Source organism: Dipodomys merriami, unplaced genomic scaffold (genome assembly GCF_024711535.1).
Source record: "Dipodomys merriami isolate MVZ:Mamm:240054 unplaced genomic scaffold, mDipMer1.0.p SCAF_2, whole genome shotgun sequence".
Classification (NCBI taxonomy): Eukaryota; Metazoa; Chordata; class Mammalia; order Rodentia; family Heteromyidae; genus Dipodomys; species Dipodomys merriami.
This window is the reverse complement of record NW_027203381.1, coordinates 57,169,224-57,184,734: the sequence shown is the minus strand read 5'-3', so window position 1 is coordinate 57,184,734 and position 15,511 is coordinate 57,169,224. Positions and strand designations below refer to the sequence as shown.

The 15,511-nt window shown below is 41.9% G+C and overlaps 1 protein-coding gene across 1 annotated transcript in view; it reads left to right on the top strand.

Moving 5' to 3' along the window:
• Positions 1-15,511, top strand: part of Mcf2l2 (MCF.2 cell line derived transforming sequence-like 2) — a 214,640-nt gene that overhangs the window by 106,735 nt on the left and 92,394 nt on the right. Inside the window, exons 14-15 of the mRNA XM_070029674.1 lie at positions 2,316-2,407; positions 15,145-15,227. Coding sequence (XP_069885775.1) covers positions 2,316-2,407; positions 15,145-15,227 — 175 coding nt within the window. The remainder of the gene's footprint in view (positions 1-2,315; positions 2,408-15,144; positions 15,228-15,511) is intronic.

Genomic DNA, 15,511 nt, shown 5'->3' with positions numbered 1-15,511 from the left:
AGGAGCCTAGATGAGAGTTGAAATCCCTGCTCTACCTTCTGTCAGCTGGGTGCCTTTTGGGCCTTTGGTACAATATTTAACATCTCAGACCATCTTTTTTTTTGCTGGTACTAGGGTTAGAACTCAAGACTAGCCTCTGGGCATTAGCTTTTTCATTTAAGACTGATGTTCTGCCACTTGAGCCACAATTCCACTTCCTGCTTTTTGGTGGTTAATTGGAGATAAGAGTCTTACAGACTTTCTTGCCTGAGGCTGGTTTTGAGCCATAATCCTCAGATCTCAGATTCCCAAGTAGCTAGGATTACTGGCCTGAGCTACCACTGGTGACTGATAAGAAACTTTTCTTTTTTTTTTTTATTGTGAAAATACTGTACAGTGGGGTTACAATTACATGGGCAAGATAATGAGTACATTTCTTATCAAGCATTGTAGCCTCCTCCTTTGTTTCCCCTTCCCATCCCATCCTCCCCCCACCCCTCACCCAACCCTCCTCCCCCCACACCAAAGTTGTAAAGTTCATTTTCGACATAACAACTTGTATGTCTCATTGTTGCAATGGGTCCACCTGTATTCCTATTTAAATGATTTGTTTTTCCCCTTCCCCTCCACAAATTATACTGACAACTGATAAGAAACTTATTGTGGTGGTTGCTGTTGGTTGTGTGGCTTGAACTCAGGTCGTAGGCACTGTTCTTGAGCTCTTTTTGCTCAAGATTAGTGCTCTACCACTTTGAGTCACAGCTCCACTTCCTGTTTTCTAGTGGTTAATTGGAGACAAGGGTCTCAAGGAGACTTTTTTGCCTTGGCTGGCGTCAATCCTCAATCCTCAGATCTCATCCTCTTGAGTAGCTAGGATTATAGGCATGAGCCACTGACTCCTGGCAAGAAACTTTTTAATACTATTTGACTATAATAATAGCTAAAATAATAGCTAAAATGTATGGAGTTCTTACTATACACATACCTACATACTTTATGCATATTAACACACTAAAGCCTCCTAACTACTGTATACAGATGCTCACTCATGATTCTCTACTTTATACCTGAAGGAGCTAAGGTGCAGAGGCCACACTGACTGTGAGTGTCTTTACATTGATGAGCAGGATGAATGCTGACAGACTGGCTTGCGAGGTCTTGCCTCTTCTTCACTCTTGCTTAGAAGGTCAAGAGCAAGTACTTCCCTGTCATGTGCAGTGTTTAGTTATGCCTATAATCACTCATTTTCCAGAGGACATCCTGAGAGTGAAGAGCCCAAAAGGCTGACCTCAGTCATCCTGTAACTTGGAATAGAGCACACTATACTCTTTACAGATTTCAATATAACACTTGTGAGAACTCCATGAAAGCACAAGCCACTTCCAGCTGGTTCACAGAATCTGAGTTAGGTGGGTCCTCCAGAGGTCAATGGCTAACTTCATCAAGCCTACCCCAGAGAAGACTCTGTGTGAGCTAGGCTCCAGTGGTTCTTGCCTGTGATCCTAGCTCAGGAGGCTGAGATCTGAGGATCGCCATTCAAAGCTAGCCTGGGTGGGAAAGTTTGTGAAATTCTTATCTCTGATTAACCACCAAAAAGTCTGAAGTGGAGCTGTGGCTCAAGTAGTAGAGTGCCAGCCCTGAGCTAAAAAGCTAAGGGACAGCACCTAGGCCCTGAGTTCCAGAACCAGAACTCCCATACACACACACACACACACACACACACACACACACACACACACACACACACACACACACACACACACAACTATAAGAAACATATCAGTGATTATAATTAAAGGGTAAGGTTTTAGTATTATTCAATTCTTCTATAATAAGCACAAATTCGTTTCCTTTAATATGGAAAAATATATTCAATAAAATGAGGTTCTTAGAATTTAATCTGATCTTCTAATCAGAGAACATCAAATTCCATAAGACATACTATACATGGTAACTCTGTGGTGCAGAAAAATCCATGAGGCTTGTGCTAATCAGAGTACACTTCATAAAGCAAGTAACTTTTTAGCTGGCCCTTAAACATGTGAATGATAGAAGTACTATCTTTTTTATTGTTTCCTAACTTGGATGTGGGTTGATGTGACATGTGGCTCACATGTCTAATCCCTGGGGTTTAGTACTGCCTTCCTTTTCCATACCTCTTCCTCACCTCCAATCACATTCAGCAATTGCAAGTTATTGAAGAGCAGCTCAGTGACATTTTGTTAGGCAGCTGCATCATTGTGATCAAGCTACTCACTCAAGTCAGCAAAGTGCTCAGCATTATAATTTAGAAGCTCAACAACCAAATTAATGTCATGTTTTTCTCTTCTCTCAAGCTCCTCTGCAGAGAACAACAGAGGAGCCTCGAGTGGAGACAGATTTGAATTCCCTGGAAAAGGAAGAGAATGAGACTAAATTTGAAGGCAAGGTAAAAATCACTTTTCTTTTACTGATAGCAAGCAGTTACTCTCAGGAGAGAAGATTGCTGTTATGAATATTAATAGATCCACAATCGTGTCCCCTGTTATGCCTCTCATTACCTCCAGAAGATGTGGCCAGAAGGCACAGGGCATAAACTAGTGCTCCCAGAGTTGAGGTTTATAGGGTTGTTTTCTTTTCTTCCTGGTATTTCTTAATTGAGACTAGAAATGAATACTGCTTGATCTGATGTATAATTATTGGTAGATACTCTTTTATCGAGGGAACAGTGATCTTATTCATTCTTTTACACTAAGTTCAGATTTCAAATGGTTAGAAGAATGTGGTTTGTGTAGAAAAAGAGCATGAAAGATGAGTAATGCTAAACACACATGTGCACATATGCACGTACGCATATATGCTTGAATAACCAGTGAACTCTGAGAGATCCTATGGATTGTGCCAATGTCAATTTCTTGGTTTTGACATTGTACCAAAGTTGTGTGAGAGTAACAGGTGTGGGGGGGGGCAGGGGGAGGAGGCCTGAGACTTCCTCATATGTTTCGTTGCAACCTCATGTGACTCTCTATAATGACTTAATAAATAAAATCAGCTTTGCAGTCAGCCAGATGTAGAGCCACACCTCCTCTTCAGACTTTTGGGTACTTAATTAGAGCCAAGAGTCTCACAGACTTTCTTTTTTTGGGTCCGGTCATGGGGCCTGAACTCTGGGCCTGGGCGCTGTCCCTCAGCTCTTCAGCTCAAGGCTAGCGCTCTACCACTTGAGCCACAGCGCCACTTCCGGCTTTTTTTCTTTTTGCTTATGTGGTGCTGAGGAATTGAACCCAGGGCCTCAGGCATGCAAGGCAAGCGCTCTACCACTGAGCCACCTTCCCAGCCCTCACAGACTTTCATACTAGGTCTGAACCTTTATTCTCTGATCTCAACCTCCTGAGTAGCTAGGATCACAGGTGTGATCCACCTGGCTCAGCTTAGACCTCAGTTACTTCTTGAGGACTGCACAATTGTACAGACACATTGTATTTTGAAACACAAATAAAATGAATTGTAAATAAATGTTGCTGAACCACAAAACCCCAGAAGTGTTTCCTTTCCCCTACTTCGCTGAAAATTAAACAAAAAACCTGGCTGAGTGGTCGGATGTCACTAGGGCAATGTCTCAGAAGAATTCCAGCAACGATTTGGATACTTCACCAAACCTCTTCCCTGTGGGAACGCCACTGATAATAGAAGGCAGGCACATAGCAAGTCTTAGGCTTTTCTTCATAGAGGCACAGTTTGGGAACTAAAGTTCCTAAAAGACTTCTTAGAGAGAGAAAGTTACATTCTTTTGCCAATTTCTGGGTCATCCTTCTGAATTTTTGACAAATTAGGAGGAAGTTGCCTTTGCTGTCTCCAAATCCCATGTGGTCGGAGGAACTATATCATGCAACATCAAGCATCTTATAAAGAAACAATTGGTGTTTTATGACTCTGTGTGTGTGTGTGTGTGTGTGTGTGTGTGTGTGTGTGTGTGTGTGTGTGTGTGTGTGTGTGTGTGTGTGTTTGAGACAGGCTCTCACTATGTAGCCCAAGCTGGCCTTGAACTCCTGATTGTCCTGTGCCATGATCTCTAGTGCTGATATTACTGGTGTATGCCACCATGCCCAGCCTTCTTACTATTGGCCAGCCATTTAAAAAATTAATATAAAGTTTTTTTAATGGATAAACATAATGAAAGTATACATGGTGATACCCACGAAGTCCATGGAATCATTAAGCAGCATTAAAATGATTTGATTGTGGTCATCTTCCCAGATTTGGCCCCCAAATTCATATTGCTCTTGACTCATGGTATGAGTCAAGCTCACTTGTTCTGTGACTGATTTTACTTATTTATCTTCACACTTACCATCTGCACTCTGGATGTCGTGGGACTTGTAAGTACATGGAGGTTCTCTGTAAAAGGATCGAATTCAAACAAAATATCTGAATAATTACAGATATAAAGTCTACTATTGTATTGGTTTTAAGAGAAAAAAATGGACAATACAGAAGCAGAGGTGAGGATCAAATCAAAGCCCGTAGGCTTAGAAAGCACTGGGTAGAGTGCAAGAAGCTCTGAACAATGAGCTTTTGGATTTTCCTTCTCCTGCTCTGCTGCTATTTCCCTCTGATCTCAGCCTATGCTGCTAAGGAAGGAGGGCCTTGGTGGACAGGCAGATCATCAACACCCTGTGGACTTTTGTATTCTGTGTTGTTTTTTTTCTTACTGTTAACTTGTGTATCTTTTTTTTCTTACTCTTGACTTATGTATGTTAGAAACCAGGATGATGGAGGGAGAAGGGTGGGAACAGCTAGTTAGACTTCTGCTTGTATAGATCATGGCTAGGAGAAGAAATGTGAGCAGAATCTAGAAAGCTATGAGCAACATGAAAAGAGAGAGGGTTGATTATGTACAAATATCCCCAGAAGTCAATGGATACAGCCCAATGTTTTATAAGCTGGGTGGTATATATAATCATACCTGTAATCCTAGATACTCAGGAGACTGCAATTTGAAGATAATGGTTCAAAGCTAGCCCAGGCAAGAAAGTCCATGAGACTCTTATCTCCAATTAACCACTAAAAAGTCAGAAGCAGGGCTCTGGCTCAAGTGAAGTGTTAGCCTTGAGTGAAAAGCTAAGACACAGCACTTAGGCTCTAAGTTCAAGCTCTGGTGCTGGCACACAGGTGCACAAGTACATATCCACATATCCACAAGTAACAAAAGTGAGAAAACCAGTAAGGAAAGAAAGAGAGGTGGTTAGGGCAAAATATCTGTGCGGGTCTAGTTACAAAAAGAAGAATGGGGGGAAGGTGGCTCAGTGGTAGAGCACTTGCCTTGCATGCATGAGGCCCTGGGTTTGATTCCTCAGCACCACATAAGCAAAAAGAAAAAAAAGCCGGACGTGGTGCTGTGGCTCAAGTGGTAGAGCGCTAGCCTTGAGCTGAAGAGCTGAGGGACAGCGCCCAGGCCCAGAGTTCAAGCCCCATGACCGGACCCCCAAAAAGAAGAATGGGGAGGGGGTAACAAGACAGTTAACTGACATCAAGAACCATCTTTGCTGCCTAGTTCAGGACAAATGACCAAGATAGACAGAGCACGCTTTTGACTGTAGGTAATGATTCTGACTCCATTTTAGACTTAAGCCTGGAATTAAAAGATGAAATGGATTCATAGCCAGTATAACATTGAGTCATAACATGGTGATAAGTGCTCCCTGATTCTCTGAAGAGTACCTACTCAGAGATAAAAGAGCTATGGATCAAACCACCCCTGCTTGCTTGGAGTTACTGCCTGTAACCTAACTGTTGGGGTGACACAGCCTCTCCAGTGCGGGGCTGACCCTTCCTTCTCAGGGACTTGCTAAGCCAAAGCAGACAGATCAGCTAACACTGTCCTTTAGCCATTTGGCAGCTGTGTTGTCATGTGCTCCACTCACTGGGGAAACCCTGGGCGTGGAGAGACACTCTGTGGTTGTTGGCAACAGTGATGTGTCTGTTTCCTAATCTTCACGTCACACTGGAAGCTGGAAGCCTGACTCACAGAGCAGCTGTCCTGTCCTCTTCAGAAGCCAGAAGGACCCACAGGACAGTGTACCTGGGAACCCATTTAATGGTTTAAAGTAGCAGAAGCCTTTGTAGGCTTCCAAGCAAATAGGTTTTCTAATTTCAGGGGAAATGTTATATCATATATAATATACACTATGCTATATATTATATATAATATGACTTATATAATAATTGTATATATTAATTGTATCTAATATAATGTACATGTCATATATACCATGTATATGTATTATTAGTGTGTATCATGCATTATATTATATAGCATATATTATACAAAATATGCATTATATTGCTGTGTTGTATTGTCTAATTATATATTATATGTTATATAGCATATATTACCTATTATGGTATATATTATCTATATGTATAGATTTGGTGAAGGATTGTTGCTAGCATCTAGCAAGTGCCAGATGTTTCTCTGGGTTCCAGGTGGTTCTGATTTCCTGTCCAGTCTTCAGTACCTATGAGCTGCAGTGCTGAAGAGACTCTGAGAAGTTTCCCCAAGGGCTATACATCTAGTCATTGGTAGACCTGGGGTTTGAAACTTAGTTTTTTTAAAAAATCTTCTTAACTTAATTTTTCATGTAATCTGCCGGACCAGCAGTTAGTTTGATCTCTCAAACCCCAAGTTTCCTCTTCTATTAAATGGGGATAAATAACAGATGCTAATCATTTTCTTTGAGGATAGTTAAATGAGAGACACGTGTAAAGTACCTAGCACCATGCCAGACACATGTCAGGTTGTTAGTGAATTTTAGTTCCTCATTTAATCCTGTGTCTGCAGATGTAAAGTTCTGGTAAAAGATAACAAGAAACTGAAGTAAAGTCAGATCTGCGACTTAAATGAAATTATATATAAAAATATATACATATATATATATACTTTTTGACAAATAATGGATTAAACGTCACCTATAGTTCCTTTTCTTCTCAATGCCTTGAGTCTCTAAGGTTTGTATTAAATATTTCCTTTCTCAACAAGAGAACACTGAACTGTCAACGAACTCAGGGCACCACTCCTATGATATCTGAAGTCCAGTTGGTCTCAGATCTAACAAGAGTGTCAGTGACTCCATCCAATTTTCAGCCAGCTCCCAACCAAGCCTGAAGAAAAGTTCCCTGAAGGAAGATTCTTGAGAGGCAATCCCCAGGCTCCACCACAGATTCTGATTAAGAAGTCTAGATTGGTCACTTGCATGCTTGGTAACTAGATTGCTTGCGATAGGAATATCACATTCTGTAACCGAGGTTTTCCTATCTTAGGCTGCTCATCATTGCTGGGAGGAAGTACACCACTGTGTCCAGCTTCTGTCTGTTGATATGGAGTCTCATGGGCTTTTCTGCCCAGGTTGGCCTATTCAACCTCTCACATAATTTAGGAAAATGGATTCATATCACTGTACCCAGCTATGGGTAAAGAAAGTGTCTCATGAAGTTTTCTGCCCAGGTTGGCCTCAGATCACGATCCTCCCATTCTCTGCCTCCCATGTAACTAGGAGAACAGGTATGAGCCCTAATGCCTGGCAATCATCAGTTGTTTAAAGAAGGTATTTGCTGCATAAAATATTATAAATAGCATTGAGTGTTAGCTCAATCTATAAGAAATCAATTAAACCAGAAAGAAAGCTCAGCTAATTATGCGCAATTTTAGTTGGGAAATTTAAGATTTTAGATATTAAAAAAACTGTGGAAAAATATAAAAAATGGGCAACATTTGTATTTAAAACTCATTCCTTTATCTTTCTCTGGTCACTTTCCATTTTCACAAAACCTCAGGATCATTGAGGGCGGTTCCTCAAGCCTGCCCTCCCCTCCATGGGCTTCATGTTATAAAATGCCCTGAAGACTCCCTTCCCATACCTGTCCCTGGAAGACTCTCCCACTGCAGCTGATGGAGACTAGAGGTTGAGGGAGGCGGATTCTGGATGAGCAAGTTCACAGCAGTGCAGCCAGTAGCCCCTCACTTCTCCCATAAATCAGGGGTGGACTTCCCAGTTATCCAAGCAATCTTTGAATAGTGGCATTTCCAGGCAATGGAAATTTAAAGCAGGAAAGAAAGGCTAGAAAGGGCCAGCAAGATGAAGCCAATAGGGAGCACCAACCAGGAATCAGTTACCAGGACAGGGCTAGGTTCTTGAAGTGGTTCCTGCCTTTCCAGATTTCTTCCTGTTCTTCATATCACAGTTGTACAACTCATTCAGTGAGGAGAGGAGAAAGAGAGAACGAGAAAGCAAGAGAGAGAGGGAAGGAGAGGGAGAGAGAAACAGAGAGACAGAGAGAGGGACAGAGATAGACAGAGACAGATCCCTCCTTCCCCAGAACTGGACATTACTGAGGCTGAGTTTTCTGCATCTCATAGACCATCCTGGACTGGAGCTGCACGTGACATTGTCTGTGGAGTGTTAGGGTTTGGATCTTAAATATCTCCCCAAAGCCCTCCTCCTAAAGGTTTGGCTACCAGCCTGTGGCATACTGGGAGGTGGTAGACCCTTCAGGAAGAGGGGCTTCAGAGGAAGTCAGATTATTAGGGCATGCCCTTGAAGGGGACTATAGGATTTCTTCCTCCTTTCTTTCTTTCTTTGTTTCCTAGCTGCTATGACCAGAGCAGCTTTATCCATTGTGTGCTCCCCAACTTGAAGTACAACATGCTGCCTTGGCATCACCCAAAGCCATTGGGGCCACATGACTCTGGTCTAAAACCTCAGAAAACTGAGCTAAAACAACCTTCCATCCCTCCTTCCCTTCCTTCCCTTCCTTCCCTTCTTTCCCTCCCTTCCTTCCTTCCTTCTTTCGAAAGAACTTCCTTCCTTCCTTTCCTCCTTCCTTCCTTCTCTCCTTCCCTCCCTCCCTCCCTTGCTCTTTCTTTTCTTTCTTGCTTGCTTTCCTTTCTGTCTCACTATATAATGAGACTAGCTTTGAATCTGCAATCTTTCTGCCTTAGCCTGACAATTGCTTGGATCACAGGCATGTAGCTCCCTTTCTTCCTTCTATAAACTGATTGTCTCAGTGTTATGTGACAGCAATGGAAAGCTGACTAAACAGAGGCTTCTCTTCCTTTTCTTTCCTGTTATTCTCCCCTGAAGCCTACTTGGAGAGAAAATTGTGATAACTACTCAATGATTCTTACTTAGCTTACTTCTTCATATTATTCCTCATTTTCATAACACATTTACATAATTAATTATTTTATTTACAATGCTAAGTCTTTAATACCTCATTATTAGTATGCTTTCAGTCAAGAGGGTGGCAGGTCCCACTGCCTCTGCCTTAGCTCTCTTTCCACAGACCAGTTCTAATTATTTCTCTTTCGAAGAAGTGGAGTACTTAGTAATACTTCCACCTTAAATTAGCCGATACCATTGAGTTGGATCTGGAATTGTTCCCCACATATTTCTATTTTTTTTTGGGGGGGGGTCCGGTCGTGGGGCCTGAACTCTGGACCTGGGCGCTGTCCTTCAGCTCTTCAGCTCAAGGCTAGCGCTCTACCACTTGAGCCACAGTGTCACTTCCGGCTTTTTTCTTTTTATGTGGTGCTGAGGAATCGAACCCAGGGCCTCATGCATGCAAGGCAAGCGCTCTACCACTGGGCCACCTTCCCAGCCCCATCCACATATTTCTAAAGTAAAATCACTTAACATCAGGGCAAAAATTAATGTTATTTTATTCCAAGGCTACTCTTTCAGAGAAGAAAAACAATTTTAACAATCAATTGAAACTTAGTTATTAATGCTTTTCAAAATACACATTAGTCAAATGATTTATTTATTCTTTAAATTAAAATTCTTTCAGGTTAGGAATTGGCTTATTTTTCACTGTTGAAAACATGTATTTCTTCAACATTTAGGAGACACAGAATAATTTAGATCATATAAATTTGTTGAGAAAACATAAAATCAACATTTAGGGTGTTGCTGTAGACCTTGCATGTTGCTAAGTGTCCACTTGAAACTGGAGAGAGGCTGTGGTACTGTTGGGGTTAAGGGGTTGTCATTGAACCCAGCAGTTGCCAGCCTGCTTGTCTTCATTGCCATCCTTTTCCTGGTCATAAAGATGGGAGGCTATCCCCCTGCTTGGCCTCTGGATGAGATAGTTTATGAGTTGGATCCCTCTTGTAGCACCCATTTGTCTGAGAACCCTACCCTACTTCAGAGTACCCTGAAGGCAATTATAAGTCAAGTTGACTTAAGGGAGACAGGATATGATATCATGACAAATTACTGTTGCTTTAAATGAGTATCATTTTAAAAATCAATGAGCCTAATAAAGCAATAAAGCTGCCATGGGTGGTTTGATCTGTGGTCAGTTTTCTTGGTTTTCCTTTGATATGTAAGCTTTTACCTGAATAGGCTCTCTTCTTTCTAGAACTTTATGGAAGCACGGTTTAAATTTTGCCCCAAAGTACTTCAGCTGCCATCCAACTTTCATCTCAAAATTAGAAGCAACAGAGGTATCTTGGTATTTTATGCTATAAGCTAAAGGATGTTTCATCATACATCTCTATTTTATATAGACAAAGAGCCTGAGTGGCTTAGCTAATTACCTCATAGTGAGTGGGAAATAAGTGTCACGTGACACATAGGCAGGTAGCTATTGGCCAGTGCTTGGATTCACTGATGTGTTACTGGCCAGTGCTTACTGAGGATTCAACAATACTTCAATGAATCCTTTACCAGTCAAACATAAAAGTGTGATATATGGGGCCTTTCTTTGTTGTAAACATTTAAATATTTAAATACAATATCTCTCTTCACGGTTCCAACCTTCTGATGTAGATGTAATTATCCTTGCTTTACCAAGAGAGCACTAACAGCACAAGTCTTGTCCAAGGCCACACATCTTTGTGTGTTTGTGTGCTGGGGCTTGAACTCAGGGTGTTGTCTCTGAGCTTGAGTCTTATGGACAACACTGCCCAGGCTGACTTTGAATTGCGACCCTCATATCGCAGCCTCCTGAGTTGCTCAGATTACAGAGATGAGTCACTAGTGCCAGCCCAAGGCCATACTTTATAAAGAGTAAATAAAGAATTCTTGGGGAGAGCTCTACCTCTTGTTCATTTTTGTGTCATTTTAAGATACAAAGACACTTTAAGAATGCTGAGATTTGAGGATTGCAGTCAGAAGCTAGCCCACGCAGGAAAGTCTGTGAGAGTCTTTTTTTTTAATTTAATTTTATTGTAAAGGTGATGCACAAAGTGGTTACAGTTACATAAGTAAGGTAATTCATACATTTCTTGCTGAACATGGTTACCTCCTCCTTCATTTTCTCCTACTTTACCCTCCCCCCTTCCCCCAAGTTGTAAAGTCCATTTCCAGTGAAGTGTCTTATGGGTATCACTGTTGTATTGGTTCACCCTTTTGTTTGTTCTTTGTCTCACCATTTTGTTATTCTCCTTTCCTTCCCCAAATCAGATCAACATATATACAAGACACAGGGTACCAAAATAAAAAACAGTGACAACAAGGGATAAACCAAAGGGCAGGGGGTGGGGAGTGAAAGAAAAAAGAAATAACTTCACACAGTATATTAAAAACAAAACAAAATTTCTTGTTCCCATATCTTGGAGTTCATTTCTATTAGCATCATTTTATATGATCACATGTACTTAGCTATTGAACTATTGTGATCCTCTACTAGGACTACTCTAGACATATACTAATCATTACAAATGAGGGAAACCATGAGCCTATATTTCTTTGGGTAAGGTATACACTTAATATGATTTTTTCCAAATATTTCCATTTCCTTACAAATGGGGTGATGTCATTCTTTCTGATGGAAGCATAGAATTACATTGTGTATATATACCATATTTTCTTGACCCATGATCCATTCTGAGAGGCATCTGAGTTGGTTCCATATCTTAGCTATGGTGAATAATGCTGCAATGAACATAGTTGTGCTGTAGCTTTAGTGTGGATTTGTTTGTGATCATTTGGTAAATGCCCAGGAGTGGGATGTCTGGATCATAGGGGAGCTCTATGTTGAGTCTTTGGAGGAATCTCCATACTGGAAAGCAGTATTTGAGACTTTTATCACCATTTAATGACCAAAAAAGCCAGAAGTGGAGCTGTGGTTCAAGGAGTAGAATTCTGGCCTTGAGCAAAAAAGCTCAGGGACAGCACCCAGGCCCTGAGTTCAAGTCCCAGGACTGACATCAAAAATAAGTAAGTAAATAATAATGAACAAGCTGGGCACTAGTGACTCACACTTGTATCCTAGCTATTAAGAAAGCTGAGATCTGATTATCACGGTTCAAAGTCAGCCAAGGCAGGAAAGTCAGTGAGACTCTTATCTCCAATAAGTTACCAAAAAGCTAGAAATGGAGTTGTAGTTCATATGGTAGAACCGAAAAGCTCAGTGATGATGCCCAGCCCCTGAGTTCAAGCACCAGGACCCACAAAGAAGAAGGAGAAGGAGGAGGAGGAGGAGGAGGAGGAGGAGGAGGAGGAGGAGGAGGAGGAGGAGGAGGAGGAGGAGGAGGAGGAGGAGGAGGAGGAGGAGGAGGAGGAGGAGGAGGAGGAGGAGGAGGAGGAAGAGGAGGAAGAAGAAGAGGAAGAAGAGGAAGAAGAAGAGGAAGAGGAAGAAGAAGAGAAGAAGAAGAGGAGGAGGAGGAGGAAGAAGAGGAGGAGGAGGAGGAGGAAGAAGAGGAAGAAGAAGAAGAGGAGGAAGAAGAAGAAGAAGAAGAAGAAGAGAAGAAGAAGAGGAGGAGGAGGAGGAGGAGGAGGAGGAGGAGGAGGAGGAGGAAGAAGAGGAAGGAGAAGAAGAGGAAGAAGAGGAAGGAGAAGAAGAAGAAGAAGAAGAAGAAGGAGGAGGAGGAGGAGGAAGAGGAGGAGGAGGAGGAGGAGGAGGAGAAGAAGAAAGTGAATTACAGGTTTCAGTGGTGATATCTAGCTCTGTTTGATGGAGTTGATTGCATTAAAAAATAAATATATAGACATTATGAAAAGCAACAGCATAATTAAAAATAGAATATATGGAGCCAGAGGCATGGCTCAGTAGTGTGATATGATGTGTGCTAGGGCCTGGATTCAACCTCTAGTTCCACAAAGGAAAGAAAAATAGCCAGTGGTTCACACCTGTTAGCTACTCAGGAAGCTGAGATCTGAGGATCAAAAGTTTGTAGCTAGCATGGGCAGCAAACTCTGGAAGACTGTTATCCCCACTTAACCAGCAAAAGGCTAGGAAGAGAACTGGAGCCAAGTGGTAGAGTGCCAACCATGAGCAAAAAAGGCTAAGATACGGTGTCCAGGTTCTGAGTTCAAGCCCTTGTATACACATACACACACACACACACACACACACACACACAATCATACCAGAATGTATCACATCAGTTACATAATAACTGAAAAGAGTTTTCGTGTGTGATGGTGTGTGAGAGAATGTGCTGGACTTCCTGCAGGTGATGGCCAGACTTTCAACACTAGAACACAACTCATCTAGCTAAACCCTAATAAAAACAGAACAAAACAACAACAAAAAGCACACTGGCACCCAGGACAGCCTTCCTTGCTGTAGGCTCCTTTGACCAGTTTTCAGATCTTATAAATGGTGTGTTGGTTTTGACTTCAGCTAAATTTGGTTGGTGGAGAGCAGTCTTCTTCTCTCCCCACCCCCTTGCCTGACACACAGCAGCAAGAATGCAGACTGGAAACCAAGTCTGTGCTAGGCATTTCAACAAGCAAGAAAGAAGCCACATCATGCAGGGAAAAGCCTGTAATTTAGAGAAACGGTATCAGAGAGGTGTTATTACTCAGCATAAAAGTCCAGCCATACACCAGGAATCACTGTATTTTTCCACCTCTGTGTTTTCCTGAAACAAGAGACTCTGTCGTCCACCTCACAAACAATAGGTCATGCAGTTGGAAGGAGCACAATTAAATAATTAGGAGTAAGTTTTATAGTGAAAGATTTGTCAAGGAAAGTGGTGATTTTTTTTCGTCGGTTGTGGGACCTGAACTCTGGGCCTGGGCACTTTCCCTCAGCTCTTCACCTCAAGTCTAGCGCTCTACCACTTGAACCACAGCACCACTCCTGACTTTTTTTTCTGCTTATGTGGTGCTGAGGAATCAAACCCAGGGCCTCGTGCATGCAAGGCAAGCGCTCTACCACTGAGCCATCTTCCCAGCCCCAAGAACAGCGGTGATTTTTGTAAATATCCTGTATCACATGGTAAACATCCTAAAATGAGTAAGACTGGAGTATCTGAAAAGAGAAAGAGATACGATGTTATATTAATTATGTCAATTCTTTTAGGGAGTAGAGGTTTAAGACAGAGTGTCCACTATGTAAGCAAAGCCCACCTGCAATTTCTTATCCTGCTTCAGCCTCCTGAGTTCTGGGATTACTGATGATCACTATCGTCAGCTAACAAGTCTTTTTTGGGATTGGGGTAGGGGAAGTATTGTTAGCAATAAAGCCTATGGTATCATGCATGTTAGGTAAGAAGTCTATACCATTGAGCTACAGTCCCAGCTGCCAGAAAGAGGTCAGGTGTCAGTGGCTCACAAACCCTTGCTACTGAGAAGGCTGAAGAAGGTCAAAGTGAGCTCAAATAGGAAAGTTCATGGCATTATTATCTCCAGTTAACCTCCAAAAAGCTAGAAATGGAATTGTGGCTCAAGAGGTAGAATGCTAGCCTTGAGAGGAAAAGCTAAAGGACAGCACCTAGGTCCTGAGTTCAAGCCCCAATACTGTCAACAAAAAAAGAGCACACACACACACACACACACACACACACACACACACACACACACACAAGGAAAATAGAAGCCCCTTAAATTGGGCACAGGTGGCTCATACCTGTAATCCTATCTACCTAGAAGGATGAGATCTGAGAACCAAATTTTGAATTTCAGAGTCAGTTTTGGCAGTAAAGTCTGTAAGATGCTTATCTCCAATTAATCACCAAAAAGCCAAAAGTGGAACTGTGGCTCTACTGGTAAAATGCCAGCCTGGAACAAAATAGCTCAGTGACAGCACCCAGACTCTGAGTTCAAGCCCTTAAATTGGCATGTGTTCATATACCCCTACACACACAGGTGAGCGCGTGCACATACACACACATACCAACACACGCACAAGAAGCCCCTTAAATATCAAGTCTTACCAATATTTCTTCCACTTCAGAATGAAGAAATACTTGAAAGGAGTCACAACACAGAGAACCCCATGCTGGAAGAACTTTCCAGAGAAGCCCCCACCCCCAGCAGGTAAGACAGCGGGTACATGGGGAGGGGGAGTGCAAGGGGTACTCTTGCAGACCCATAGGGGAGGGTTCTTTCTTAAATGGAATCTCTTATCTTTCACAAATAAAAGCCCCAGTATTTATTCTATATAGTAACATTTATTATGTACCTGAGACTAAAACTCAAGCATCTCACAAAAGTTGCCAACAAGAGAACTAAATTGTCCTTACAATTTAAACTTTCAAGGATAGTGTTTTAAAAATGGAACATAAAGAGAATACTAAATTCAAAGTAATATTGGTATTGAC